Source organism: Penicillium cataractarum (assembly GCF_028827025.1).
Source record: "Penicillium cataractarum strain IBT 29864 chromosome Unknown utg000009l, whole genome shotgun sequence".
NCBI lineage: Eukaryota > Fungi > Ascomycota > Eurotiomycetes > Eurotiales > Aspergillaceae > Penicillium > Penicillium cataractarum.
Genome location: NW_026622745.1, coordinates 794,894 through 819,216, shown reverse-complemented (window position 1 = coordinate 819,216; position 24,323 = coordinate 794,894). Strand labels below are relative to the sequence as shown.

The 24,323-nt window shown below is 50.0% G+C and overlaps 10 protein-coding genes across 10 annotated transcripts; 6 read left to right on the top strand and 4 right to left on the bottom strand.

Annotated features, from left to right (window-relative positions):
• Positions 1-4,036: 4,036 nt before the first annotated feature.
• On the top strand, positions 4,037-5,815 carry N7496_010944 (GSK family serine/threonine-protein kinase; the record flags this gene model as incomplete). Its single annotated transcript, XM_056703857.1, has 7 exons — positions 4,037-4,082; positions 4,160-4,332; positions 4,414-4,497; positions 4,638-4,986; positions 5,069-5,262; positions 5,354-5,558; positions 5,682-5,815. 7 exons carry the CDS (start codon positions 4,037-4,039, stop codon positions 5,813-5,815), a joined length of 1,185 nt encoding a protein of 394 aa, XP_056549817.1.
• Positions 5,816-7,793: 1,978 nt separating this feature from the next.
• On the top strand, positions 7,794-9,539 carry N7496_010943 (uncharacterized protein; the record flags this gene model as incomplete). Its single annotated transcript, XM_056703856.1, has 1 exon — positions 7,794-9,539. The coding sequence occupies one exon, from the start codon at positions 7,794-7,796 to the stop codon at positions 9,537-9,539; it is 1,746 nt and encodes a 581-aa protein (XP_056549816.1).
• Positions 9,540-9,917: 378 nt separating this feature from the next.
• N7496_010942 (putative ABC transporter) lies at positions 9,918-10,811 on the bottom strand (the record flags this gene model as incomplete). Its single annotated transcript, XM_056703855.1, has 1 exon — positions 9,918-10,811. The coding sequence occupies one exon, from the start codon at positions 10,809-10,811 to the stop codon at positions 9,918-9,920; it is 894 nt and encodes a 297-aa protein (XP_056549815.1).
• A 150-nt stretch (positions 10,812-10,961) lies between these two features.
• Positions 10,962-12,634, top strand: N7496_010941 (tRNA dimethylallyltransferase; the record flags this gene model as incomplete). Its single annotated transcript, XM_056703854.1, has 2 exons — positions 10,962-11,204; positions 11,291-12,634. 2 exons carry the CDS (start codon positions 10,962-10,964, stop codon positions 12,632-12,634), a joined length of 1,587 nt encoding a protein of 528 aa, XP_056549814.1.
• A 97-nt stretch (positions 12,635-12,731) lies between these two features.
• On the bottom strand, positions 12,732-14,370 carry N7496_010940 (DXO/RAI1 family decapping nuclease; the record flags this gene model as incomplete). Its single annotated transcript, XM_056703853.1, has 8 exons — positions 12,732-12,886; positions 12,969-13,268; positions 13,352-13,522; positions 13,583-13,747; positions 13,784-13,827; positions 13,893-13,924; positions 13,977-14,219; positions 14,296-14,370. The coding sequence occupies 8 exons, from the start codon at positions 14,368-14,370 to the stop codon at positions 12,732-12,734; spliced, it is 1,185 nt and encodes a 394-aa protein (XP_056549813.1).
• Positions 14,371-14,942: 572 nt separating this feature from the next.
• On the top strand, positions 14,943-16,215 carry N7496_010939 (protein GET4; the record flags this gene model as incomplete). Its single annotated transcript, XM_056703852.1, has 4 exons — positions 14,943-14,986; positions 15,050-15,306; positions 15,383-15,535; positions 15,635-16,215. 4 exons carry the CDS (start codon positions 14,943-14,945, stop codon positions 16,213-16,215), a joined length of 1,035 nt encoding a protein of 344 aa, XP_056549812.1.
• A 116-nt stretch (positions 16,216-16,331) lies between these two features.
• Positions 16,332-17,044, bottom strand: N7496_010938 (uncharacterized protein; the record flags this gene model as incomplete). Its single annotated transcript, XM_056703851.1, has 3 exons — positions 16,332-16,429; positions 16,493-16,561; positions 16,627-17,044. 3 exons carry the CDS (start codon positions 17,042-17,044, stop codon positions 16,332-16,334), a joined length of 585 nt encoding a protein of 194 aa, XP_056549811.1.
• A 740-nt stretch (positions 17,045-17,784) lies between these two features.
• On the top strand, positions 17,785-19,092 carry N7496_010937 (replication factor C subunit 4; the record flags this gene model as incomplete). Its single annotated transcript, XM_056703850.1, has 5 exons — positions 17,785-17,873; positions 17,943-18,163; positions 18,220-18,319; positions 18,380-18,802; positions 18,867-19,092. The coding sequence occupies 5 exons, from the start codon at positions 17,785-17,787 to the stop codon at positions 19,090-19,092; spliced, it is 1,059 nt and encodes a 352-aa protein (XP_056549810.1).
• A 151-nt stretch (positions 19,093-19,243) lies between these two features.
• Positions 19,244-21,160, bottom strand: N7496_010936 (Amidase; the record flags this gene model as incomplete). The annotated part of the gene is made up of 5 exons (XM_056703849.1): positions 19,244-20,158; positions 20,235-20,429; positions 20,499-20,771; positions 20,821-20,842; positions 20,910-21,160. The coding sequence occupies 5 exons, from the start codon at positions 21,158-21,160 to the stop codon at positions 19,244-19,246; spliced, it is 1,656 nt and encodes a 551-aa protein (XP_056549809.1).
• Positions 21,161-21,741: 581 nt separating this feature from the next.
• On the top strand, positions 21,742-24,186 carry N7496_010935 (CeGAL family transcription factor; the record flags this gene model as incomplete). The annotated part of the gene is made up of 5 exons (XM_056703848.1): positions 21,742-21,864; positions 21,978-22,069; positions 22,148-23,170; positions 23,224-23,818; positions 23,890-24,186. The coding sequence occupies 5 exons, from the start codon at positions 21,742-21,744 to the stop codon at positions 24,184-24,186; spliced, it is 2,130 nt and encodes a 709-aa protein (XP_056549808.1).
• Between the last annotated feature and the right edge of the window lie 137 nt (positions 24,187-24,323).

Sequence of the window (24,323 nt, the reverse complement as noted above, 5' to 3'; positions counted from 1 at the left end):
CGGGAGTACCGGGTAATATTACGGGATCATACGAGTTGGCCCCTGCTTTCGGGTCTTGGCTTGAGTACTTCCATCCCGAGATCCTTTCATATGGTTGATGAATATTCAGTATGTTTCCTATTTACCAAGGATACTATATAGGATATACTCTGTATGTAGTACTCCCTATCTTCATTCTTTCATGTCTACACTACTCTACTCTATCATACGAACCTGTGCATTGACGCACGACCCAAAGGCGATTGCAGATGCAGCCTTGGCCTACGCGACCGCCCAGTAAGCGCCGCCCGGGAGCTTCTCAACATTAACCTTTTCAGCCAGGTGCAGTTGCCCATCTCTGCACCTCTCATCCTTTTCTTTTCTTTACTCTCAACCTAAAATACCTCGTAGTCAAGTTGAGGTCAGAGCGAACCTACGCAGGATACTATTATATACTACTATACTTGCTATAGTATGTATCCGTAACATGGTGTACGTTGGTCCTCAACTCAATCAATTCAACGGCCCAGTCCTGCTGCTGTTGAGTGGCCCCCGTGCCCACCACGTCCCACCCCGCCCCAGCAGGAGCCAGGATGAGACCCGCGACCCGCTGCATGTTATTGGAGGATCTCGAAAGCCCGAACTCGGGTGCGATCTGTGTGTGAGGGATGCTGGATGGGCACGGACAGACCACTTTTTTTTTTCTATTGACAGGTTGACAGGTTGGTCCAGGGGTAAAGGTGTCAGGAACGGGCCATTATCACATCCCAACTATATTAAAGTCTACCCCCTTTTTTCCCATGAATTAAACGGCCGGGGTTTAAAGGAAGAGGCAAATGTAATAAATGGGGAATACGGGGGCCAGTTCACTAGTCAATTACATAAGTGTTCACTAAGTTTTTCACTACTGGCGTTAGTGGTGGGCGTTAGTATGGTTTAGGGCTTAGCTTGATTGATTACTGGAGTCTTGTGATGGAATTGAGTTGTTACTATCATACTGTAAAGCTACCAGCTTTCCCCAGTCAAATCCTTCATGGGAATTTAGTGTAAAAGTCTGGACTGGACTGAACTTGATTGTCGAGTGCGTCGAGGCTCTCGGTACCGGCTAAGTATAGCTGTGCAGTAACCTGTTGGATACATTGATCGGTCGTGGCATGTTTACTTCTGCCGGGGCCCGATATCCGACTCACCGTACTTCTTGGCTGGGTGTACTTTGTAGATGAAGTATAGGATACATCCTGGTCAAGGGGATATATGTAGAGAGTGTTTGTCCTCGTGTTGGTACCTGTTCTATATCCCGACCGAGCAGAGTATACCTATTACAATCCCGTGATTACGTCTATTCTCAAGTACCTGAATGTACCATCACTCTCGACAGGACTAGAACCCCAGCGGTGACCGTTGGACGGGACAGAGAACGCACGGCTGGAATCCCAATTACTCGGAGCTGGGCACCGGCTATGATCACTGCAGCTCACTTGCCAAGGGGGGGGGATCCCTGTAGGCATCTACTATTCACGAAATACGGAGAGTACATCCTGAAGTGGGAGATTGGCTGCCATGTCTTAGTACCTAGTAACCGACAGTAGTCGAGTCTCTCAGTTCCAATTTAGTCCACCGGAGAAGGGACTAGACCTCCCCAGGGAAGTCCCCAGGGGGGGGAGGGAAAACAATTGACGGGGATCGACATTCGGTGTTGGGCTGCCGGGTCCCGTTCGTGCCGTATCTCGCATGGCATGTGTGGCTCAAGCTTTGAAGCGAGATCGGCGGCAGGAGGGAGACGGGAGTTGGGATTGACTAGTCAAGTATGAGGTAGAAGGTACTACTGTAAGTAGTAAGTACAGTACGAGGTCTAGGATACAATGTACATGCCTTTAGATTTGGGACTGTAGTTACAAAGAAGTACCTACTTTCGTAGGTGATTCCATCCCGTCGGTACGATAAAAGGTTATCGCTCAGCAGTAAGGGGGGAGAAGAAAAAAAAGAAAATACAGTATTAAGTATTAAGAAAATAGAGACCGTGCAGCCGAGAGCAAATGATGGGCTCGGGAAACTCCAACGCATACTTCCCGTACGGAGAACGGAGAATGAAAACTCCACTACAGCTTAAGCCGAAGGACTAGACCTCGAGCTTGATCTTGGCTAAGCTATAGCCATGCTGTTAAAATTTCAAAATCGGATATGGTAGAAGACTACTCGGTAGAGTAACTCTGATATATTCTGAATGAAAGGAGACTAGTCTAGGTACTGTACACTCCACATTATTCCAGCATAGTCTTCAATGTGGTACTGTGGCTATTTAGCGCCAGGAACAACTATATACTTTATGATTGAAAAACGTGGTCAAGATATCAGGAGTAGTATAAAATTAGGTCTCCAGTAGTATACTCCGTACGGTAGTTAGCTTTGTTTCTCTCGGATTCTCGATTCTGGACTCTGGAGCAATGACCACTTAGTTGACTTAGTTAAGGACTATGGAAACTGTGGAACTACGGAACTATTTCCACGGGCCACCTCATGGCCCAAGCTTCTTCAAGTCAGCTGGACTCGATGACATCGTGGTCACGAGGCGGGTGTAGCCAATCGTCGGGGTTCCTGCGAAAATCACGGCTGGTCACCCGACCGCGGAACATCAGTGTCTCCGACTTGTTTGGTCATTTGGATGGTTGGAGAGGGGAAAAGATATGAGTATGACGGACTATATTTAGGTATAGGGGTTGATTATAGAGTCATCAATAGTACGCGGTTATACTGGGAATACCACTGCCGTATACAGTAAGTACTGTAGATATTTTAATGAATAACTGCCATAGAGAGAGCAAAAGAAGGCAGCGAACACTCAAATTCCAGGCGCCGGTATGTATTGTTGTATTTGTGTATTGGTGATTACCCCTCGTTCCGATGATATCATCTCCGTCTTGAATACCGCTCAGACGGGGGTCGTATCGGTTATACCATCATTATGGTATTATGTATTCTATACCTGCCCAGCCACCGCATGTGTACTTCGTGCCAAAGCACCATTATTGACGAGATCATAATCATAATCATGAGAGGCAAATAATCAAGCCATAATATTCCAGCTCTTTCAGCTTAGGGGTGGGGGCGATGGAGATGATGAGAGATCAGATCGCCCTTCATGTTCTTTCTTCAGGGCATGATCCATTATTCAAAGGAGGGTCTATAAAGCCGGAATGGAACGCATAATGGGAGGCTAGATCTTTTCATATTTCTTTTTTTTGCCCTTTTTCTAAGAAGCATAAGAGATCATTGAACTTGTAATTGTTTGGCGCCCCCCTCTTTTGTCTATATCAGTACTTCATACTCCGTACACTGCCACGACCACTGCCACAATTCCCGTCTTCCCTATCACTCGTGCTATTTTCCCAACCCCTCCTCTTTAATTCTTTGCTTTCAGCCCCTCTGCTTTTTTTCTTATCATCTATCGTACTCTTGCTGGTAAGCTTTTGTACGAAGAATATTTCCCACTTGAGCCAGTGGTTCTTCGTACGTCACCCCGGTTTCCGACCCAATATTTTCCCTTCCCCATCCCCTCAATATTCCAATATCATATTATACAGAGGCATACCCGGTTCTTACCCAATACCCATTAATACACCACCAAAACCATCATCTTACCAATCTTACCCAACTTTACCCACCGGACCCTCCAACTGACTCTCCCTCTGACTAACCAAACAGGTGACCTCCTCTCCCTCTCTCTCCCCCCCCCCCCAAATCCACCACACTTAACCTTCCCAGTCTAACCCGTCTTATTTCCTCCACGTCCTCTTCATTGGTCAAAACATTATCCTGCTATTTGCCCACCTTTCTTCCCTCTTCATTCTTCTTGCTCTCTCTCTCCCTCTCTCTTTCGTGCATTCTTGGCGCTCGCCGTTTCTTCTCAACTCGCCCCGTTCGGACCTGCCGCCCACTCCTCCCACACCCCTCCCCCCCCCCTCCGAAGCTACTCCACCACCGACCTACACCTCGCCCAAAACGGATTCTCTTTCTCTTCTACAATAGCACATCCCCCCATCCCCCCATCCCCCAAGAGATGTCACAGAGTCGACCTGGGTTGTTCCCAAGTTTGCGCATGGGTGGTAAGTCCTTGGTCGTGGTCAATTGCGCTCGCTGGTCCGTGTTTCACTGACGTCTCTTTCCCTCTTTTCCCGCGCAGAGGTCATCCGCGAAAAGGTCCAAGATGGCCTGACGGGCGAGCACAAGGAGATCTCCTATACCCAGTGCAAGATCGTCGGCAATGGATCGTTCGGTGTCGTGTTTCAGACTAAGATGGCCCCCAGCGGCGAGGACGCTGCCATCAAGAGAGTCTTGCAAGACAAGCGGTTCAAGGTAAGGCGGACGCTGGCGGATATCCTCTGATGCTGGAGAACCTCCCCCTCAGGCTAATCGATTTGTCTTGTTGCTTTACAGAATCGTGAGCTTCAGATTATGCGGATCGTGCGCCATCCCAACATCGTCGAACTGAAGGCTTTCTACTACTCTAACGGTGACAGGGTACGTGTGTGACGGACTCACTTTCTCTCCCTACCTCTTTCCGCCCAACTGGCTCTGGCTTTCTCTCCCCTCCTCGTTCCCTTTTTCTTACCTTCACTTTCCGCCGCTCCGGCTGACTTGGTATTGTCCCGTGACTGCAGAAAGATGAAGTCTACCTCAATCTTATCCTCGAATACGTCCCCGAGACCGTGTACCGCGCATCGCGGTACTTCAACAAGTTGAAGACGACAATGCCCATGTTGGAGGTCAAGCTCTACATCTACCAACTTTTCCGGTCGCTGGCCTACATTCACTCACAAGGCATCTGCCATCGCGATATCAAGCCCCAGAACCTGCTCTTGGACCCCAATACCGGTATCCTGAAGCTGTGCGATTTCGGATCCGCCAAGATTCTCATTGAAAACGAGCCCAACGTCTCCTACATTTGTTCTCGCTACTACCGAGCGCCAGAGTTGATCTTCGGTGCTACCAACTACACAACGAAGATCGGTACGTCGTTCTACTCTCCCCCATCCCCCCTTTCATACCCTTCTCTTTTCCACCGGCCCGGCGTGGCTAATTCCTTCTGCAGATGTTTGGTCGACTGGTTGTGTGATGGCCGAACTGATGCTGGGTCAACCTCTCTTCCCCGGTGAATCTGGTATCGATCAGCTGGTGGAAATCATCAAGGTGCTCGGCACTCCGACTCGTGAGCAGATTCGCACCATGAACCCCAATTACATGGAGCACAAGTTCCCTCAAATCAAGCCCCATCCCTTCAACAAGGTATGTTCCCTGATATTTCTGCCTCTTTTCCCTCGGTCGCATGAATCGCCAGTACGGGAGACTCCGATCTATCGATGCTGACCGATCGCAGGTTTTCCGCAAGGCACCCCCAGAGGCCATTGACCTCATCTCGGCCCTTTTGGAATACACTCCTACCCAACGGTTGTCTGCCATCGAAGCCATGTGCCATCCCTTCTTCGACGAACTGCGGGATCCGGCCACCCGGTTACCAGATTCGCGACACCACAACAACCCGCCTAAGGACATGCCCGCCCTCTTCAACTTTACACGACATGGTGAGTGCAACCGATATTTTTTAGCTTTATGTTTTCTTTTTTTTTCTTCCTTTGCTTTTTCTGCGCATTTCTTTTTTTTTTCGTCCAAGTTTTCATGCGGGCTCGAAACTAACAATAATACAGAACTCTCGATTGCCCCCGAGTTGAACGCCCAAATCGTCCCCCCTCACGCTCGTCCCGCTCTGGAAGCACAAGGTCTCGACATCAACAACTTCAAGCCCTTATCGAAAGAGGAGATGATGGCTCATCTCGACTGAGTCGATTGATACCACCTCCGCGAAGGGACACGTCTGTTTGTTAATGCGTTCCGCACCAGTGCGTGAGTATTCGATGGCCTAACCGATCCGACAACCTATCATGTTTCGAGTGGGCTCTGACACAAGAGCACGGAGGGGTCCCATTGCCTATTGCTAAGTCTGTACACCTTTTTGGACCTAGCGGCAGCAGCCATGGTGAGGAACTGCAAATCTTTGTCGAGTTGGGGAAGTTGGACTTGTGGAGGGAGTATGTGGAAAGAAGAGGCAAACGAGTGAAGGTGACGAGAAAGGTGCGACATGGAAATGAGGTTTCGGAGAGAGAGAGAGAAGGGACCTGGACGTGCAAACGCAGAATATGGAACATTTTTTTTTCTTCTTCTTCATGGCTTTTCTCCTTCATGGCCAGAAAAACGGGAAAAAAAGATCATTCGCATTATTACAAATGGAAGGGTGTCGGTAACCGGGGTGAAGCCTGATGATTGTCACGTCAACGGTGGGGAGGTCCATGGACCTGGAGTTTTGATTTTGGAGGTGTCTGCGACATGCTCTTGGGAGGAAAAAGTGATACCCTTTGCAAGTCTGGCCGGGGATTGAAGGCTGCATAGCTCCGCCGGTCGAGGGAGAGGAAATGGGATCTGGATCTTGGATATTCGGGAGAACTTTGTGGCTTATGGGCTTGTCTTGCCTGATGCTCTTGGTTCTCCCGACATTCCCCGGGACATACAACAGGGATGCATTATGGACGGTCTTGAAGGCTTTTTATTTGTTTCCCCGGTTTCCTTTTTGTTTCATTTTTCTTCTCGATCTCGATTTCCAATGTTTCCTGTGTTGGAGCTACCGCTGGCTTGGTTGGGTCTGTTCGGATTGGATCTGATAAACTTATATCTGATCTTTTGATATCCGGTATAGTCTCGATTCGGACATCGGTTCTAAGCTTTCCTTGTTTCTCTTGAAACTGGAAATGGAGATCAAATTTTCCTTCCCCTTGCCCCCTTCGACCTGCAGCGCTAGAATCCTGTTTTTTTCTTTCCCCTTTGCGTCTCTTAATGTTGCTTTGTTCTTTCCCTTCTATTTGATGTCCCTACTTTTTTACTCTACCTATTTCCCTCTTCCCCGTTTTCCCCATCTCCAGCTTTCTCTTGTCTCTTCTTTCCTTCCTCCCATGTCTCGATGTCTTTGTTGCAAATGTCATTTGTCCTGGTTTTTAGCGGGCTCGGCTGGTCCCTGGTTCCCTTCCCTGGTTCTTCCCTGGTTCGGAGTCTCGAGTGCTCGAATGTCGACTTGCCTTTAAACTTCTAAGTTTTCGAACTCATATCTTTGGTTCTGCCCTACTTTATTTTCTGTTCGTATTCTTGCCTTGTTGGTGATGAGGTGTTTGCTTTGGGTTTGAAGTAGATGGGGGTTTTTGGAGAGGGTTGGTTTTGGGGGTTGTAGATTGTGTAGTGTGGTGTAATTTGGTATGGAAGGATGAGTGGGTGTAGACTGTCATGTTTTGTAAAAATCTGTACATAACACATAATGGGATGTATGTATGGAATTGTGTATACTAAGGTGTTGATCTCCCTGATAGCTATTATTTTGCGAAGTCAGTGTTCAGTGGTCCTATCCTGTCCAACTGGTGGAAACCCCTTCTACACTTTGCCTGCAAGCCGTATCCGCTTTATCGTTTTGAACCTTTGTGTTTTGTGTTTAAAAATCTCCCATCATTCCATTCTAGAATTAGACCTATCACAGATTAGAATTGCCTTGGAATTCCTCCTATTAGGATCATACTGTGATTGTAAAGACTCGGTCACTTATTATGGCTGTGCTGAGAAACGTTCATAAATCGTCGTGTTGATCAAACGGGCTAGCGGTATTAATCTAGAACCAGGATGATGCTAATGCCAATGCCAATGCCGACTCTTTGAACGTTAGGGTGCCCCCCTTCCCCCCCCCCCCCCCCCCCCCCCCTCTCGCTGTTCACTTTGATTTCTTCATGAGCCTGAGATCACCCCACCGGTCTCTAATGGGGTTTCCTGGTCGATTTCTTTTATCAGGAGTGGTCTGTCGACAAATTACCCGCCGCACAGCTATCCATGCACCATCCCTGCAACGCCCTTTACTCGGGAGAGCGTGGAGGACGGGAATCCATGCCCAGTCACGAGTAGACGCGATAGCTCTTCCTCAGCGAGCTCGAGGTATTCATCTGGCCTGTAATACGGAAGAGGAGCAGAAATATCGAGAGCTACGACTGGGAGCTGAGTTCCGGGATGTTGAGAGTGCCTTTCAGACCTTGTTGGTTTTCGTGAAATCTCCTGAGATTGCTGGTCAACTTCGACACTTGGAAGTTCATGGGAGTTCGGATGTGCATTTTGATCGTGATCGCGCTCCTGACTTTAGTATCCTACCTCAGGAGCCGAGACAGCTAGATATCGATGATCTGGAAAGTCTGAAGATGGCTATCGAGAAAGCTGGGTTTATGGAGGGTAACGAGGCGCAAATGGTGTTGCATATATTGCTGCAAAATCCCGACGGTCGATATACGTACGTGATTCCCCATTTGCCTTTTGTTTCTTTGGCTGGTCAGTCAGTCATTTATCTGATAAGATCTACCAGATATTCTGATAACCGCTTTGCCGGCATGGCATTTAAGCAAGCCGTCGCAGCGCTCTTGATTACTACCGCACCGAACCTGGAGTCCCTTTCAGTCTGCCCTATTGGAGAATATCATCGCTATATCAAAGGGTATTCTTTACTGTCACTATTCCGTCGTGCAAACACGGCCCGAGGCACACTTCCGTATCTCCAGAACCTCAAAAAGATCCTTTTCCTTCCCGCCCAAGGGTCAATGGGTAATAATGGCTTCCATTATAATACCTGCGAGAATTACCACGAGCGACTGAATCTTGTTCGACGACTGCCGGTTTTGGAATCCGTTTCCTTCGTGATCGCTGAATGGAATAATGAGGCCGGGAACCCTCCGCCGCCAAATTCGGCGAATTATAGCGATATTCGCGTTACACGTTCGAATCTCGGGGAGAGTGATTTCTGTTTTATGATTGACTCTTCTAAAGCGCTGCGCAAGTTTACATGGACTATCGGTGGGCGTGCTGGTTCTGAAGGGCTGGCTATTACCGAGCTTTCACCACTGGTGAGATCTCTCTGGAAACACCGGTATACGTTAGAGGAACTTGATATTGATATTGAGGATAATATGTCTGCTCGAGAGATTTATGGAATGTATGGTGTGAAGCGTCATGAGGAGTTATACGAGGACGAGGACTTGGTGTATGATGAAGCGTGGGAAGGCGAGATGGCCGAACTCGATACGAGTCTTGAAACGGTGCCGGTGGATATTTGTCTGATGGATTTCCCTAAATTGAAACGCCTGGGGTTGGGAGTTCATTCGCTTTGCTTTCTGGCACGGGGGATAGGGCCGAATAGACTCGGTGCGGAATCGCTCTCTCTTGTGGATCGTTTGCCGGGCTCGCTAGAAAGTCTTAGGCTCTATGGGAAGGGAGAAGAGAGTAACCCAGTGCTTAACTTTGGACATCAGTCGGATTTGGACGTCGATGCTCTATTGGAGACGCTGGTAGCTGAGAAAGATGAGAAACTGCCAGCGTTGAAAACGATAGAAGGATTCGACCCGGTTATTCCACGGGCAAAGGAAGTTCCTGATTATGCCTATCCAGATGATGATCATCCACTTATTTGGAAGCAGCCTGAGCATTGGCTAGGTTAAGTGAAGCAGTGTGTATTATAAGTTGTATCTTGATAGTCAATCAATCAGTCTACTGAATATCGATTCGAAATTGCATGGCATACATAACATTCGTAAGGGATGTACTCCATATATATGGATGCAAAACATAGTAAATCAAAGAAATCAGAATCCTCTATGAGTCATGGTTGAAAAACTCCAAATGTTGAATATAAGCCTCCGCTGCAAAATCCAAATGCCCACAAAACCCCGCCCATGCCCTGGTGGTTGAACCCGATGATTGTTGAATGGCACATTGTTAACAAGACTCCTCCCGTTGCATCGAAGAAGAAAAGAAAAACTCAAAAGGGCAGACAAAAACCGGGAGAATGATACCTAGTGGAAGACGAGGAGTATCTCCTACTCACTCCTCTTCTCCAACCCATATCCACCAATACCATCATTCGCCCCATAAGTCTTCGCCTGACCCGAAGCCCCATTCCTAGGACCCCGAGCCTTCAAATCCTCCTTCAACCACTTCAGAACCAACTCACCAAGCCTACTATTCTCCGACGTCCAATCGGGCACCTGATCATAAAACGTCTCCAAGGGACCCTCAGCCCTAACCTTGCCCAAATGCATATGCACAAGATGAGTCGGCCACTGCGCCAAATTATCCAGAATATGCGTCGCATAAACGATAGTACAGGGTCTAGACTCGGTCTCCCTCTTCAAGAACGCGAGGAAGTTGCTCCGCGAAAGCAAATCCAGGTCCACGGTGATTTCGTCAAGCAACAACACAGTCCACGGCCGGAGTAGGCCCATTGCGAGCTGGACGCGGCGCCGTTCACCGTCTGAGACGGCGTGCATGCGCCATCGCAGATCGATGTCCAGGATGTCGACTAGTTCGTCGCGGCGTTCGGGCCAGGCGTTGCCGCCGACGGAGGCGAGGAGGGTAGGCACGTCGATGTCTGTGCGGACGATGCTGTTAAGGACCCATTCTACGCCGAGGTAGGTTACGCCTTCGAGACTGTCTTTGAAGGGGTCGACGCCGCCGACGGAGACGGTGTTTGTGGGTGCGAGGCGTTTGCCGGAGAGGAGGCGGAGCAGGGTGGTTTTGCCTGCGCCGTTTGCTGTGGGTGCTGTTAGCGGGGTGATATAGGATGAGATGGTGAGAGGGTGGGATTTACCGCCGATTAGAAGGGTTCGACTTCCCGCGGGCAGATCGAGGGTAACATGCTCCAGGCCTTCGGAGCCATCTTGGAATTTATAGGAGAGGTCCTTGACTGCGATTGATGGGGCGGGCTTGGCCATGGTGTAGGTGGGGGAAGCTCTTGGTGGAGAGGAATTGACCCGAACGAGGGCTGTATTTTGAATACAAAAAGGACAGTGAATTCAGGAGTAGTTCAAGGTGAGTCACAGCCTTGTTCAGTCCAACAAGGTAACATCCGAGGTGGTTCGACAATGAAACTAGACTGTGATGTTAGCGTCTTCGCCATCGCGGATGAGGTAATGCCCGATAAGAACCCCGCGATAAGATTCTTTTTCTTCTTCGCATTCTGGCTTCTGATCTTCAAACTACCTGCCACGCAAAGGCAACATGTGGAGCTCGGCATGCTCTCAGCCTTTCGATCATTCAATCCTCGCAGAACACTCATGGATCCCCTCATAGCCGTCGTCGGCGCAACGGGCACCGGCAAGTCCAAGGTAATAAGAGCAACCCCGCCAAACCCACCATCAGCTAGCTAGCTAGCTATCCATCCCCGCGCACAAGGACTAACGGGTACAGACAGCTCGCCGTGGACTTGGCCGCCCGATTTAACGGAGAAATCATCAACGGCGACGCGATGCAAATGTACCGCGGTCTCCCAATCATCACGAACCAAATCCCCATCGCCGAACGCAAGGGCGTCCCACACCACCTATTAAGCTGTGTCGATCTCGAAGCCGAAGCATGGCGGATCAGTCACTTTAAAAAGGAGGCACTGCGTCTTATCGAGGATATCCGGAGTCGGGGCAAATTACCCATTCTCGTCGGCGGCACCCATTATTATACCCAGGCCGTGCTGTTCAAGGATCAATTAGTCGGGGAGGGATCTGACGTTGAAGATGGTGTGGAAGCCTACGAGGAAGTACCCTGTACATCGGAGAAATGGCCTATCCTTGATTCATCGCCGGAAATCCTAATGGAGAAATTGAAGGAGGTTGATCCCGTTATGGCGGCGCGCTGGCACCCGAAAGATGCAAGGAAGATTCGCCGGTCATTGGAAATTTATTTCCAGACTGGACGGCCTGCTTCGGAGATTTATGCTGAACAGCAGATTCAAAAGGAGAAGGCTGTTTCGCAAGAGGAGGGATTGCTGCGATTTGAGAACACCCTTATCTTCTGGGTTCATGCTGAGAAGGAGATTCTTAATGCGCGACTGGATGCGCGTGTTGATGATATGGTTCAGCAAGGTTTACTCGCCGAGGCTGAGACTATGTTTGACTTTTTGCAAAGCAAAGAGGCACAGGGGATTCCGGTTGATCTTACGCGTGGTGTGTGGGTGTCTATTGGCTTCAAGGAGCTGGCTCCATACTTTACAGCGCGTCGACAGGCGGAGATGAGTGAGGAGGAGCTGCTGGCTTTGCGCAGTAGGTGTATCGAGTCTATTCGGACTGCGACGAGGCAATACGGTGGATCGCAGGTTAAGTGGATTCGCAATAAATTGTGGCGGGCCCTCGCGGAGGCGGACATGACGAGGCGGTTGTATCTTCTTGACACCAGCAATGTGAGTCAATGGGGTGGATGCATTACGGATCCCTCAGAGCAGATTGTCCAGTCGATGCTGCAGAGTGAAACTACTCCGGATCCGAAGAGTCTTTCCGTGCTGGCGAAGACTGTGCTCGGCGCTAAGGAAGAACAGGCGCAGGCGCAGCCTGGATCCGCTATGAAGAGCTTTACCTGTGATGTATGCGGGAAGACTGTGGTTGGCGACGAACAGTGGGAGATTCATCTCAAGAGTTATAGTCACAAGCGAGGTGTTAAATCTGCGGCTCGAAAAGCGGAGCGAGATGCGTACTTTCGCAAGCGGGAGCTGGAGGCTCAGAAGGGAGAGGCCCTGGAGGCTGATTCCGAGGGCAAGTTGAATGCATAAGTTGGAATTGGAGGATTCAGTGCAGAGTATTAGCATCTTGAGGATACCACATAGTTCATACATATCTCATCTATAGTCACACACTCAATTCAGCCATTCACTCCTCCATTGAGCCCTCTCGCCACGTCTTAAACGTAGACGAGAGGATATCACCATGCCCAGACTCTTCAACCTTATAAACCTCAATGACATGAGACTTTTCCACCTTTCGTATCCTCCAAACCCCGTCTCCTTGGATAACCTGTTTCAGCCCTACAGAAAAAGCATTAGCCAAAGCCCAACCCTTAAACAATATCAAGTCTCAACAACTTCTCAAACACGGTACAAGACTTACACTCCAAAAACGCCGCCGCAAAATTAATACAAATATTCCCATCCCAACTCCCCCGACCAACCTTCTTCACTTTACCAGGAATACTAGCAGTCTCGAGTTCTTCCAGACGATGCACGATACCCTGCTGATCGCGGAATCCGACGATAATCTTGGGGACACCGAGTAAGAATGACTGGGCCCAGAATTTGAGTAGTTTCCGCTCGTATTTGAGCATGTCGCGGTCGTTGCGGATTTCGGCTGAGGTTTTGAGTTCGACCCAGTGGATGGGATCTTCTTTTCTGTCGGGTTTACAGTCCCAGACTAGAGATGAGAGTGTTAGTATCACATACAAAACGGATGGAAGGATTATGAATAGGAGGGCAGGGTTGTGTGGAAAGATGTACCAGCATCGACTTCGCCGCCAAGGACCATGCGCACATTTCCCATGCCCGTTTTGACGACTGAGCAGTATTGGGCGCTATTATTGACGACTTCGTTTTGTCGATTTTCGATTTCGTCGCGGGTGCATGGGTCCCATGGTTTTCGGAGGACGGATAGAACTTCGAATTTGTAGCCTGAAACAAGCATATTAGCCCGATGGCAACTTTGATAGATCATATAGTGTGATTTCATACCCCAGTACATCATGAGTTCTTGGGATGCCATCCCCGGGGGCATTCTTTGGTTTCGTTGTAGTTCTTTTTGTCGGTTTTTGTATGAGTTGTTTTCTTCGATGAATCTAGATGTTATGTCAATACTGTGGAATGTTGTAGCACTAGTTTTGATACGCACATTGTGCCCTATTCGAGGTTAGTTTGATGCTTCTGTTGTTGGACTTAGGGTCGGCCTTACCTGATAACACGTTGCATTCATCTCAAACCTGTAGAAGACGAAGCCATGTCAGCCAAACTACCCACTAAATCTAGATTCGAACGGACTACCCACCCATTCATCATATCAAACGGGGCAGTCAAAATCTATACACGAGTCAGTATTCTCCAATACAACCACTAGCCTCCATCCACTTACCTTGGTCAACATCCCCCGCCACGTCACAATATCAGTCTCGCACATCTTCCCCGTCTCCTTCTCCATCGCTACTATAGTATCAAGCAACGCATCCAAATGCTCATCCGCAGCATCATTCAGTTTCTGAAATGTATCAAACCCGATATTCAGATCTGCGGGTAGACTTGGTGGGTAGTAGTATGCGATAGATGCATCACCCAGGGAGAAGCGGCGATCCTGATCATAGGAGAAGCACGCAATTTCCTATATATCGGTCTTAGATTGGTTGTTCAAGGTGAAAGGGATGGGGTTTCTAGCAGGTCTGTGGGTCAATTTTTACCTTTGGTCTGCGGATTGTGGTATTTGAACCGCCGAAGCGGTTTACGGGTTGGATGTCGAAGGTTGCTTGGTTCATGGTTGTGACTGTGGAAGGGAGGGATCAATCGTGATCTGGGAGTTCCTCCAGGCGCAATGGGTATGCGCCGGCCCTTGGGACTGAGGTTGGGATGACAGTCAAGGGCTATTCTCAGACATCTGTTGAATAGGTCGTGGAAATGCGCTCGTAGGTCTGTCCCAAAGACAAGCTTGAGCTTGCTGCGCCAATATCAGCGTCTCTAAGGGCGGCCCTGGGGAATGATGAGCCGTAAGATCCAGCGCTGTCCTAGCAATCGTCGCAAGAATTCGTGACTTGATATAGCTGCGCTATTGCCAAACCAGTAATAAAAAGCAAAGGCTGAATATCTTCTATTGACGTCGCGCTTAATCGTCGAAGAAGAAGTTAACCGGATCGAGCGCAAACAGCTCAAAGTAGCTCGGGGAAAAGGCCCGGCCGATTGGACTCCCGTTCCCCACCAACTTTGTGCTCTGCACGCCCCGCGGACTCTCTCCATCAACGAGCTTGAGGTTCTGCTTTCAACACTTTGCATAGCACTCACGCCTGTTCTCTTTTCCGGTCCATCTTGTCCGAGACATCCCGCCATCTCGACAATGACCTCCCGCATCGACAAGACCATCGCCCGCCAGCGAGAAAAGTACGTCCAACCCGCTTAACCCGTACATCCCTCAAACTGACCCTCTCTCTTTTCCACCTCTAGGATCGCGGCGGGCGCTTACTACGAGGCACACCAGCAACTGCGTGTCATTGCTGCGCGCTACATCAAGCAGTCCAACTACGATGCGGCGGCGGAGTTGCTGGCGGGCGGCGCGACGGCTCTGTTGAGGGCTGGTTCTCAGCAGGGTGCGTCGGCTAGTGGTGGTGATTTGGCGATTATGTTGGTTGTGGATGTTTATAACAAGGCTGAGTGGGAGATTCAGGGGGGTGACAATGATACGGAGGGTCGGGCGCGGAAGAGTGAGTTGATCTTGGATCGGTGTGGTTGGAGTGGTGGAAGTGCGTTGATGCTAATGTTTCTACGTGTTCTGGGTAGAGCGTCTGATTGAGCTTCTGCGTGAGTTCCCCTCGGAAGAACCTACGAGGAAGCGCTATATTCAGGAGATGATTGGGTGGAGTGGACGGCATGGTCCTTTGGAGCGTGGAGATCCCGAGCTACACCATGCTGTGGGCTCAGTCTATGCTGAAGGTTAGTGGACATCATGATGGCTGTTTGGTTTGGATATCTGGATTATTAGGGTATCTGGGTATCGGGCTATTAATGAGGTTCTAACTTGATAATGTACAGATAACGAGCCGTACGATGCCGAGAGACACCTGGTACTGGGAACGTCCGAGTCCGCAGAGACACTGGCGAAGCTCGAGTATGAGTGGTACACACACGATGAACCGCACACGGCCGCCCTGTACGCATCGCGCGCAGTCTTCCCCTACCTCTTGACCGGCAACATCCGCAGCGCAAACAAGGCCCTTCTCATCTTCATCTCGCGTCTTTCCACTGCCAACCCTGCCCTTGCTGTGCAGGACGTAAGCAGTTCCAGCTCCGACATTCGCCTCTTCCCCGCGCTCCCGCTGCTCAACTTCCTCAGCCTGCTGATGCTCACTATCCAGCGGGTTAGTGCGGATATGTACAAGCAGCTGACGGCGCATTATGCGGCGCAGATCCGGGAGGTGGGTATTTGGGATGATTTCCTGGCGCAGATTGGCGAGCAGTACTTTAAGATCAAGGTTCCCCGGCAAGGGAACCCGTTGTTGGATATGATGGGTAGCATGTTGTTTGGCGGTGGTCAGGGTCAGGGCCAGGGTCAGGTTGGTGGGAGACCCGCGAAGAAGGTCGAGGCTCCTCCTTCAAACATGGAGCTTGACTAGAAGGCGACGGTGGAGGTGGTTGAAGAGAAGCTTGAAGCTTGGCTTGGTAGTGGACATACCCAATTGACGGTGTAATGACTTGAACAATGGTATCACAGCGTGTAGATGGAATGGACTTAGAATCGTACATCTCTCTCCGGTTCGAACATCCAATTGTCGTCGTCCAGGGAAGCGACTTTCTTGCGTAGACTCTGGTGGACAATATTCAAGATTTCTAGCAATAACGTTAGTAACCTTACAGCTTCTCTCGAACATTCAAGAAAAGAAAGCGACTTACCATCCGGCTCCCCACTAGACTGACGATTCCGATGGCGAATAACCATCTCAACAAGCGCAGCCTCGAATTCTATCCCGCAACACGGTTAGCTCAAGCTCCCCTCCTAATCCACCTGCAGCAAATATCAAACATACTCTCTTTATCCCTCCCATTCAACTCCACATCCAACCCAGCCTCCCCCTCTTCCTCGGCCTCAAGACCCCCCAACTCCTCCCCATCCTCCCCAACAAGCGCATGCGGCAGCGACGGTACATCCAACTTATACCCGCCATTCTTATCCCGGACGACAATCTCCCTGTTCTCGGTTGGTTTAATGGGGCGGGATGTCTCCGAGGAGGAGGGTTTTAGACGGTGGTGGGAGGAGCGGGCTGTGAGGGTGTTGGTTGTGTTGGTGTTGCTTGGTTGGATGCCTATGCTTGGGCCTGTGGGTATGCTTGTGGCTGGGTTTGCGGTTGGATTGAGGCTATTTGGGGGGCCTGTGGAGGCGGGGCGGCGGCTGAGGGTTTGGTGGAAGAGGGTGCGGCGGACGGAGGGTTGGGAGATGTTTGGCATTTTGGTAGGAATACTGGGTGAGGCTTTTTTGGCTGTGTTGGTGGTTTGTAGAGCGGAGCTTGTGTAGCTTGTTATTTTGGAGATGGACAAGCGCGCCGAGGTGGTTGTTTGTTGTGGAAAGTGAGTGGACGGACTTGACGAGTCAGGTCGAGTCTGGAGGGATATTTTAGGGTGTAGAGATGGTAAAGTGTTGACTGGACACTGTGTGGGTGGTAAGGATAGGCTGGTATGTTGTGGAGGTGCTGGAGGTTGAATATTGAGGGGGAGAAATAGATGGAGATGGCCGCGAACGGAAGATGATGCGGCGGCGCGTCAAAGTGGAAATTAGTGGTCAAGCTGTGAGGTCAGACACAACGATACTAGATTCAGCATTGGGAATAGGCTAGTCTCATTACTTTCGTTTGTCTAGGAAGAGCTTATCGAATAGTTTATAGATTTTATCTTGGTAGAAAATCCCCCTGATGGGTGTTCTTTGTATGTATAATGCACGAACTCCATTTCCTTCAAGACTTCGGTTTTGATCATATTTCAACTTGAATAGATCTAGACTAGTAGTATAAAATAAAAGGATCCATCACTAGTAAGCTTAGTATCACTTCTCATTCTCTACTATGTCCGTTAATTCAACCTTTGTAGTATCACCCTTTAAGGAAGCTCTTATCCGCTTATCGCGAAACGCGTCCACTTTCGCGTCTCTCCCGCTTTCTTCCCCACGACCATCATCCTAACCATCCCACACCATGGTGCAAGCCGAATCCTCCAAGACTGCCGAGCGCAATGCTCTCAGAGCCGTTACTGCAGGTTCTCCTGCAGACTATGAGCTCCCCTGGTCAGTATCCATTGACCGTGACTGATGCAAGGACACCGAGCTGACTTTTTACTCTCTCTCTCTCTGCAGGGTTGAAAAGTACCGCCCGATCTTCCTCGATGATATTGTCGGTAACACAGAGACGGTGGAACGGCTGAAGATTATTGCCAAGGATGGTAATATGCCTCACGTTATTATCTCTGGCATGCCGGGTATTGGAAAGACCACTTCGATTCTGTGTCTGGCTAGGCAATTACTCGGGGATGCCTATAAGGAGGCTGTTTTGGAGTTGAATGCTAGTGACGAGCGAGGTCAGTTGAGAGAAGGAGAATGGAGGCATGATGATGGTTGCTAACTCTTTACTCAGGTATCGACGTCGTTCGTAACCGAATCAAGGGTTTCGCCCAGAAAAAGGTCACATTGCCCCCAGGCAAGCACAAGCTAGTTATTCTCGACGAAGCCGATAGGTAAGACAGCGACAGACAGACCCTCACCATGTTTTACAAGTCTTTGCTCACATGCCCCAGCATGACCCCCGGTGCTCAACAAGCCCTCCGACGTACAATGGAAATCTACTCAACGACAACCCGTTTCGCTTTTGCCTGCAATCAATCGAACAAAATCATCGAACCCCTGCAATCCCGTTGTGCAATCCTCCGCTATGCTCGCTTGACCGACGCCCAGGTCGTCAAGCGAGTGCTGCAGATCTGCGAGGCGGAAAAGGTCCAACACTCCGAGGATGGAATTGCGGCTTTGGTCTTCAGTGCCGAGGGTGATATGCGTCAGGCTATCAATAACCTGCAGAGTACTTGGTCGGGCTTTGGCTTTGTGAGCGGCGATAATGTCTTCCGTGTTGTGGATAGCCCGCATCCCGTCAAGGTTCAGGCTATGATCAAGGCTTGTTGGGAGGGGAAGGTGGATGCTGCGTTGGAGATTTTGAATGAGCTCTGGTAAGACAAGTCCCTTTCCCACTGGTATGTGCTTTGAAAAGACATCTCTAATTTTGTCATACAGGACGCTGGGATATTCCTCGCACGATATCATTAGCACCATGTTCCGGGTGACCAAGACCATTCCCACGCTCTCGGAGCATTCCAAGTTGGAATTCATCAAGGAGATTGGATTCACGCACATGCGTATCTTGGATGGAGTGCAGTCGCTGCTGCAACTGAGTGGTTGCATCTCGAAACTCTGCAAGATTAACATGAAGCCGGAGCTATTCCAGCCACCCAAGGCTTGAGTTGAGCAAGTTGATATTCCGCAGCATATTCCCCATGGCGTTGAGGGCGTCTTATTTAAAATCAATGATGAATGATATTTCTCTACTTTGAAATGTGATAATTTAGTACTCTTTAGCATATCAATTAACTTCACAGTCTATCAGATCCCTCCTACTCTGCGTGTTTCCCTTCCACATAACTCTTCCAAATTCCTTCAATAGCAGTCGCAGCGCCCAAAACCTTCTCCTCCTCAAGTTTCTTCCCAACAATCTGCAAATTCACCGGATACCCATCCACAGCATCAACATCCCACAGCTTCCAATTCCACTCATCCAACTCATTCCTCGGCACATACTCCGTCCCCACAACCCCATCTATCTCCTTCCGCACTTGATCAACCGGAAACGTCAACGCAGTATAATCCAAAAAGTTCCAGATCTTAGTATACCCAACCCATCTAAACGTCCGGTGCGGGATACTCGTATGCGGCATAGCCGGCGCTAACAAGACATCCACCTGTCTTCCAGAGTTGGACCGCGTGGTAGTCCACTTGTCGAGATACTTTTTCTGCGCAGCGTGTTTCCGCTTGTTCAATTGCCAATACTCGTAGACGGAGATCGGGCTGCCCCGGTTCACTAGTGCTTGGACGTGGGGCAGATACGGTTCCCCGGCCACGGCTATATCGCGACGAATATCCTCGCCGCCGTCGACTGTGTAGAAGGAGTCCATTATCTTGATGCAGTCTGCGTGGTCGGATGTATCCCAGGGAATTACTTCGTGGCCTTGCGCGGTTAGTGCGGAGCAGAGTTCGGCGAGGGTGCGGGTTATTGGGGGGTGTGGGGTGACTATGCCGTCGTTTAGGATTAGGCCGATTGTTAGGGGCTTGGATTGGGTTGATGTGAAGAGTGTTTCGTTCCAGGGGAGGGGGGCGCAGCGTGGATCCAGTGTCCATAGGGTGCAGGAGGTTATTTGTTTGGTTATGTATGTTAGGGAGGGGAGGTCGCGGGTCATGGGTCCGATGGAGGAGGGGACGTGTTCTTGGCCTTGGGTTGAGACGGGGACGCCTTCGTAGGGGAAGCGGCTGCTCTGTTGGTGAGTTAGAATAGATGTTTGGTTTGAATTTGTGGAATTGGATTGGATGTGGTTTGGGTTGGTGGCTTACACTCGGTTTCAGGCCGTATAGACCTGCGAAACTCTGGGGGATCCGTATACTTCCTCCTATATCCGTGCCGAAGCCGAGGATTGAGCCGTGCAGTGCTAGTAATGGGCCTTCACCTCCAGTTGAACCACCGGGTGTAAAGGCAGGGTTTCTGGCGTTGGTGGTTAATCCCCAGAGAGGATTCTCAGTTTCTGCCCACTGCATTGTGTTAGTTTATCACATCGTCTGTATAGTCATGTAGAAAGAGTAGAAATAGGGTCAACACACCATAATACTTTGACACAGATTCGTCTTTGCTATGACGATAGCCCCCATATCCTTTAATATCTGCACTAGGACTGCGTCCTCGCTGGCGGGTTGAAAGGATCTCCCGACGTATCCCAATGTCGAGTCAACGCCCTTGACGTTGAATTGATCCTTGAGTGTGATGGGAATGCCATGTAGGGGCCCTTTGAGCTTTCCAGTGCTGCTGAACTCGTCGTCTAGCTTTTGAGCTTGCTGTAGGGCTTCGTCGAATAAAATTTCCGTTAAACAGTTGGTCTAGTCCAGTAATTAGCAGGTGATTCTGGTATGAGGATGAGGGTCTTACCAACTGGTGTGCTACCACGGCGCTAGAATTGAGCAGTGTTAGCTATACTTGGTTTATCTTCTGATTACTTCTGCGAAATCTCTTCTTACCGTTTAATATACGCGTGAATAACCTCGTGCGCAGTGAGCTCGCCCGTCTCCAGTCGTTTCAACAAGCTTGCCAGGTCGAGATCGGTGATCCTTTGGACTTCAGGCTCATCCTCTCGACGAGTCCGGTAATCCACACGATCGACTCGAGGCACTCGATGCTCAATGTCGACCAAATATGGCGCCAACAGGTTTTCTCGGATCGCACGTTTTTGAGAGACGATCTGCTCCCATGGTTGCTGAATGGTGCCCATAATGTTGATCGTTTCAAGTATCCTGGCTTCCTCGAATATTGAATATTGGGTGACTTATCTTTATGGTGGAATCCTTGGGGCAAGCCTCCGACTATATATGCAATTCGGGAGACGTGCCGTTATCTTATTTACTCCAATACTCCATTGATAATAGCTAGAACTGCTCCAATTGTCATTCTCGTGGCTAAAAGTGGGGGAGCTCGTCGGAGTTGGAGTAGTTTTCTTGGTGCTGTACCATCTCCAACGTGGTTATTTGGACTTTCCTGTTGCTATACAGCTTCTACTATGATTTTATCAGCGCCACAGTAAATGATTTAATTCCAGATCTATCTGAGATACTCGCACATGTCAACCCAATCATCCCAATTTTGGGCCAAAAGTTGAAACACCGCTTCCATTCCGCGGTGACTGAGCGGGGAATGACTGTGGACCCTCTGATTAACCTTGTTCCACTCAGCCACAAGGACCATCCTGGACCCCCCCCCCCCCCCCCCCATTCTTCCCTCCCCTCAAAAGATCCGAGTCCGAGTCTGAGAGAAAACTGAGACTGTGATCTCCCAGCTTGATGGAGTGGAGGCGCCATGGATTCCACGAGCTCAGGGTCGCCGACGGCCAGTCCGACCGGCGCCATCCGCACACGCAACAAGACCTCTGGCTCGATCGCAAAGAGAGCTTGCGACCAATGCAAGTTCCGCAAGATCAAGGTATGCTTAACTTGATTTTGCCCCAGAAGAAAACCGCAACGGCCTCCGCCTTCGCGTGGCCCCCAGCCTGGCGCTAGGGGGAAATTTGAATAATACTAATAGTTTGCTTATAGTGTAGCCTATCGCAGCCCTGTAAGGCGTGTCAGTCAATGGGCTTTGATTGCACATTCCTTCAACCGCAGAAGAAGCGCGGGCCAACCGGACAGTAAGTCGACGTCGGAAATGACTCGCGCCACGCGCCCGAATTAGTGCGCTAACTAGAAGCTTCTTCCTTCGTCTAAAGTCGTGTCTCGCAAATTCGCCAGCAACAAACGCATATTATCTCTCGTACTCCCCAGGAACCTCCCATCCCCAAGCAGGAACCCTTCCGATATCATGGCCCAACCTCTGGCCTGGAACCGGGCCCGTCCGTCACGATACCCGGAGCATCGTGGACCCCGGCGCAAGGCCAGGTTACCATGTCAATGGAGGGAACAACCGGCCTTGCACCCTCCGGCCCAGCATCGGGTGTCGTAGACGCCTGGGCGGGCGAGACGGCATCTCTCGACTCTTCGGGTACCAGCGTAGGCTGGAATGATCGCCCGGATGTGGAATATTGGCTACCAGATCATTTGGGCGCGCAGGTCCCCGTCTTTGAATTCCCCGGCAGCAACATCTACCTCAAACCCTCTCTCCCATCTATTATCCAACCCGTGCCCGATGTATCCACCATCAATCTACCCCCGGCCGAACACCAGGGGATCCCATATTCCCCGGCCGTGGGGTCAATACAGTCCTCGGAAAGTCAGGAACCGGAAGGATTCTGGCCGAATTCGATCAACGAGGCGAATATGATTCCCTGGCTTGACGTCTACTTTGACCGTCTTCACCCGACCGTCCCCGTGTTGAGTCGGTCTTCGTTATACACGCGGATGATGTGTCAGGAGCATCGAAAGAATACCCAATTCGGGGCGATGGTGCTATCCCTGTGTGCGTTTTCGCTAACGCAACCTATTGAGATCAATGAGCGCGCGACGACCTCGTCTCGTGCCAACCAGGCTCGATCGATGATGCATGAAGCTACCAAGATGCGGAGTTGTTGTGATTTTGGTGAAAGCCCGACCATCGAGGCTGTTTTGACGAGTTTCTTCCTTTTTGGGTGCTTGTTTGGAAGTAATCAGCATAATGCAGCGTGGCTGCGTCTACGAGAAGCTCTCGATCTCGCGTCGACATTGGGACTGAATGATCCAGAGTCATATCGAGATTTACCCGGTGATGAGAAGGGTCAGCGACTACGGACATATCTAGTCCTGTCAATCACGGAGAGGTATTAATCCCCATACAACATGCTTTATAATTCATATTCTAATTCTCATACAGAGCATATGCATTGCAACGCCTACACCCCGTCACTTTCTCCGGCAAACCCGGCTTCAGCATGCGCTCCGTCCACGACTTCCTCCACAACGCCACCCACAGCCTCGTCTCCGGAATTATCGTGCACAACGAAAAAGACGCCGAAGGCATGATGGGTCTAGCCCGACTAATGGAACTCTTCGACGCAATCGACGAAGACTTCATCCACTGCTGGAACCGGCGCTGCGACCTACGCAACGGGTACTGCCAACGCTTCACCGAAGCCAAAGCTCTATCCATGTACGATAGTCTCGAGCAAGTCAGTCAGGCGGAGCGGTATAAGGGGTATGACTGGTTTGAGCGGGCCAAGGTTGACGGGAATGATAATAATGCGCTGCTGGCTATGGGATTGCGCGAGACTCAGGCTGCGGATGTCTTTATTACGCAGAAATGGGTGCAGAATCGGGTTTGGCTTTTGTGTTTGAATCATGGCCTTTTGAGGACGCAGTCTGATAGGCCGGAGTTGACGTTTGGATTTGCCGTGTCGATTGCTGAATCGACTATTCAGTTGTGTCGTTCGATGCGGTTGAGTTCGATGGAGGCTCATGGGATTGGATTTGTATGCCCCCCTTCTCCCTAAAACATCCTTTCCATCTCTCCATGATTGATCCCACTAACAATCCCCGTCAGACTGAAAAACTATACGACATCGCCGTCGGCGCTACAGATATCCTCTGCAATATCAACCCACCCTTCGGCACGGGAATAACCCCTCTAGGCAACTTTTCCGAATCACTACCTACAACATCCACGCCGCAAGCCATGGCGGAAGATTTCTTGTTACTGCTGAGCAGTTTCCGGGGCGGAAACCACCCGTTCGTGGAGAAGTATAAGGCTCACTTACGGGCTTTGCAGATCCCTGGGAACTGGGGACCTGGACCTGCTCAAGTCCAAGTCCAAGTCCAAGTTCAGGGCCAGGCTCATTGACTGTGATGTGATGTATTCATTTGAATCTAATATCGTGGGTGTGAGTGTTTTTGATCACCCTTGTTTTTGTTTAGTTTACATTCTTTGTTTGTGTGTGGGATTTTATTGTTTTGTGTTTTTATGGGGGTTTGGCGTGG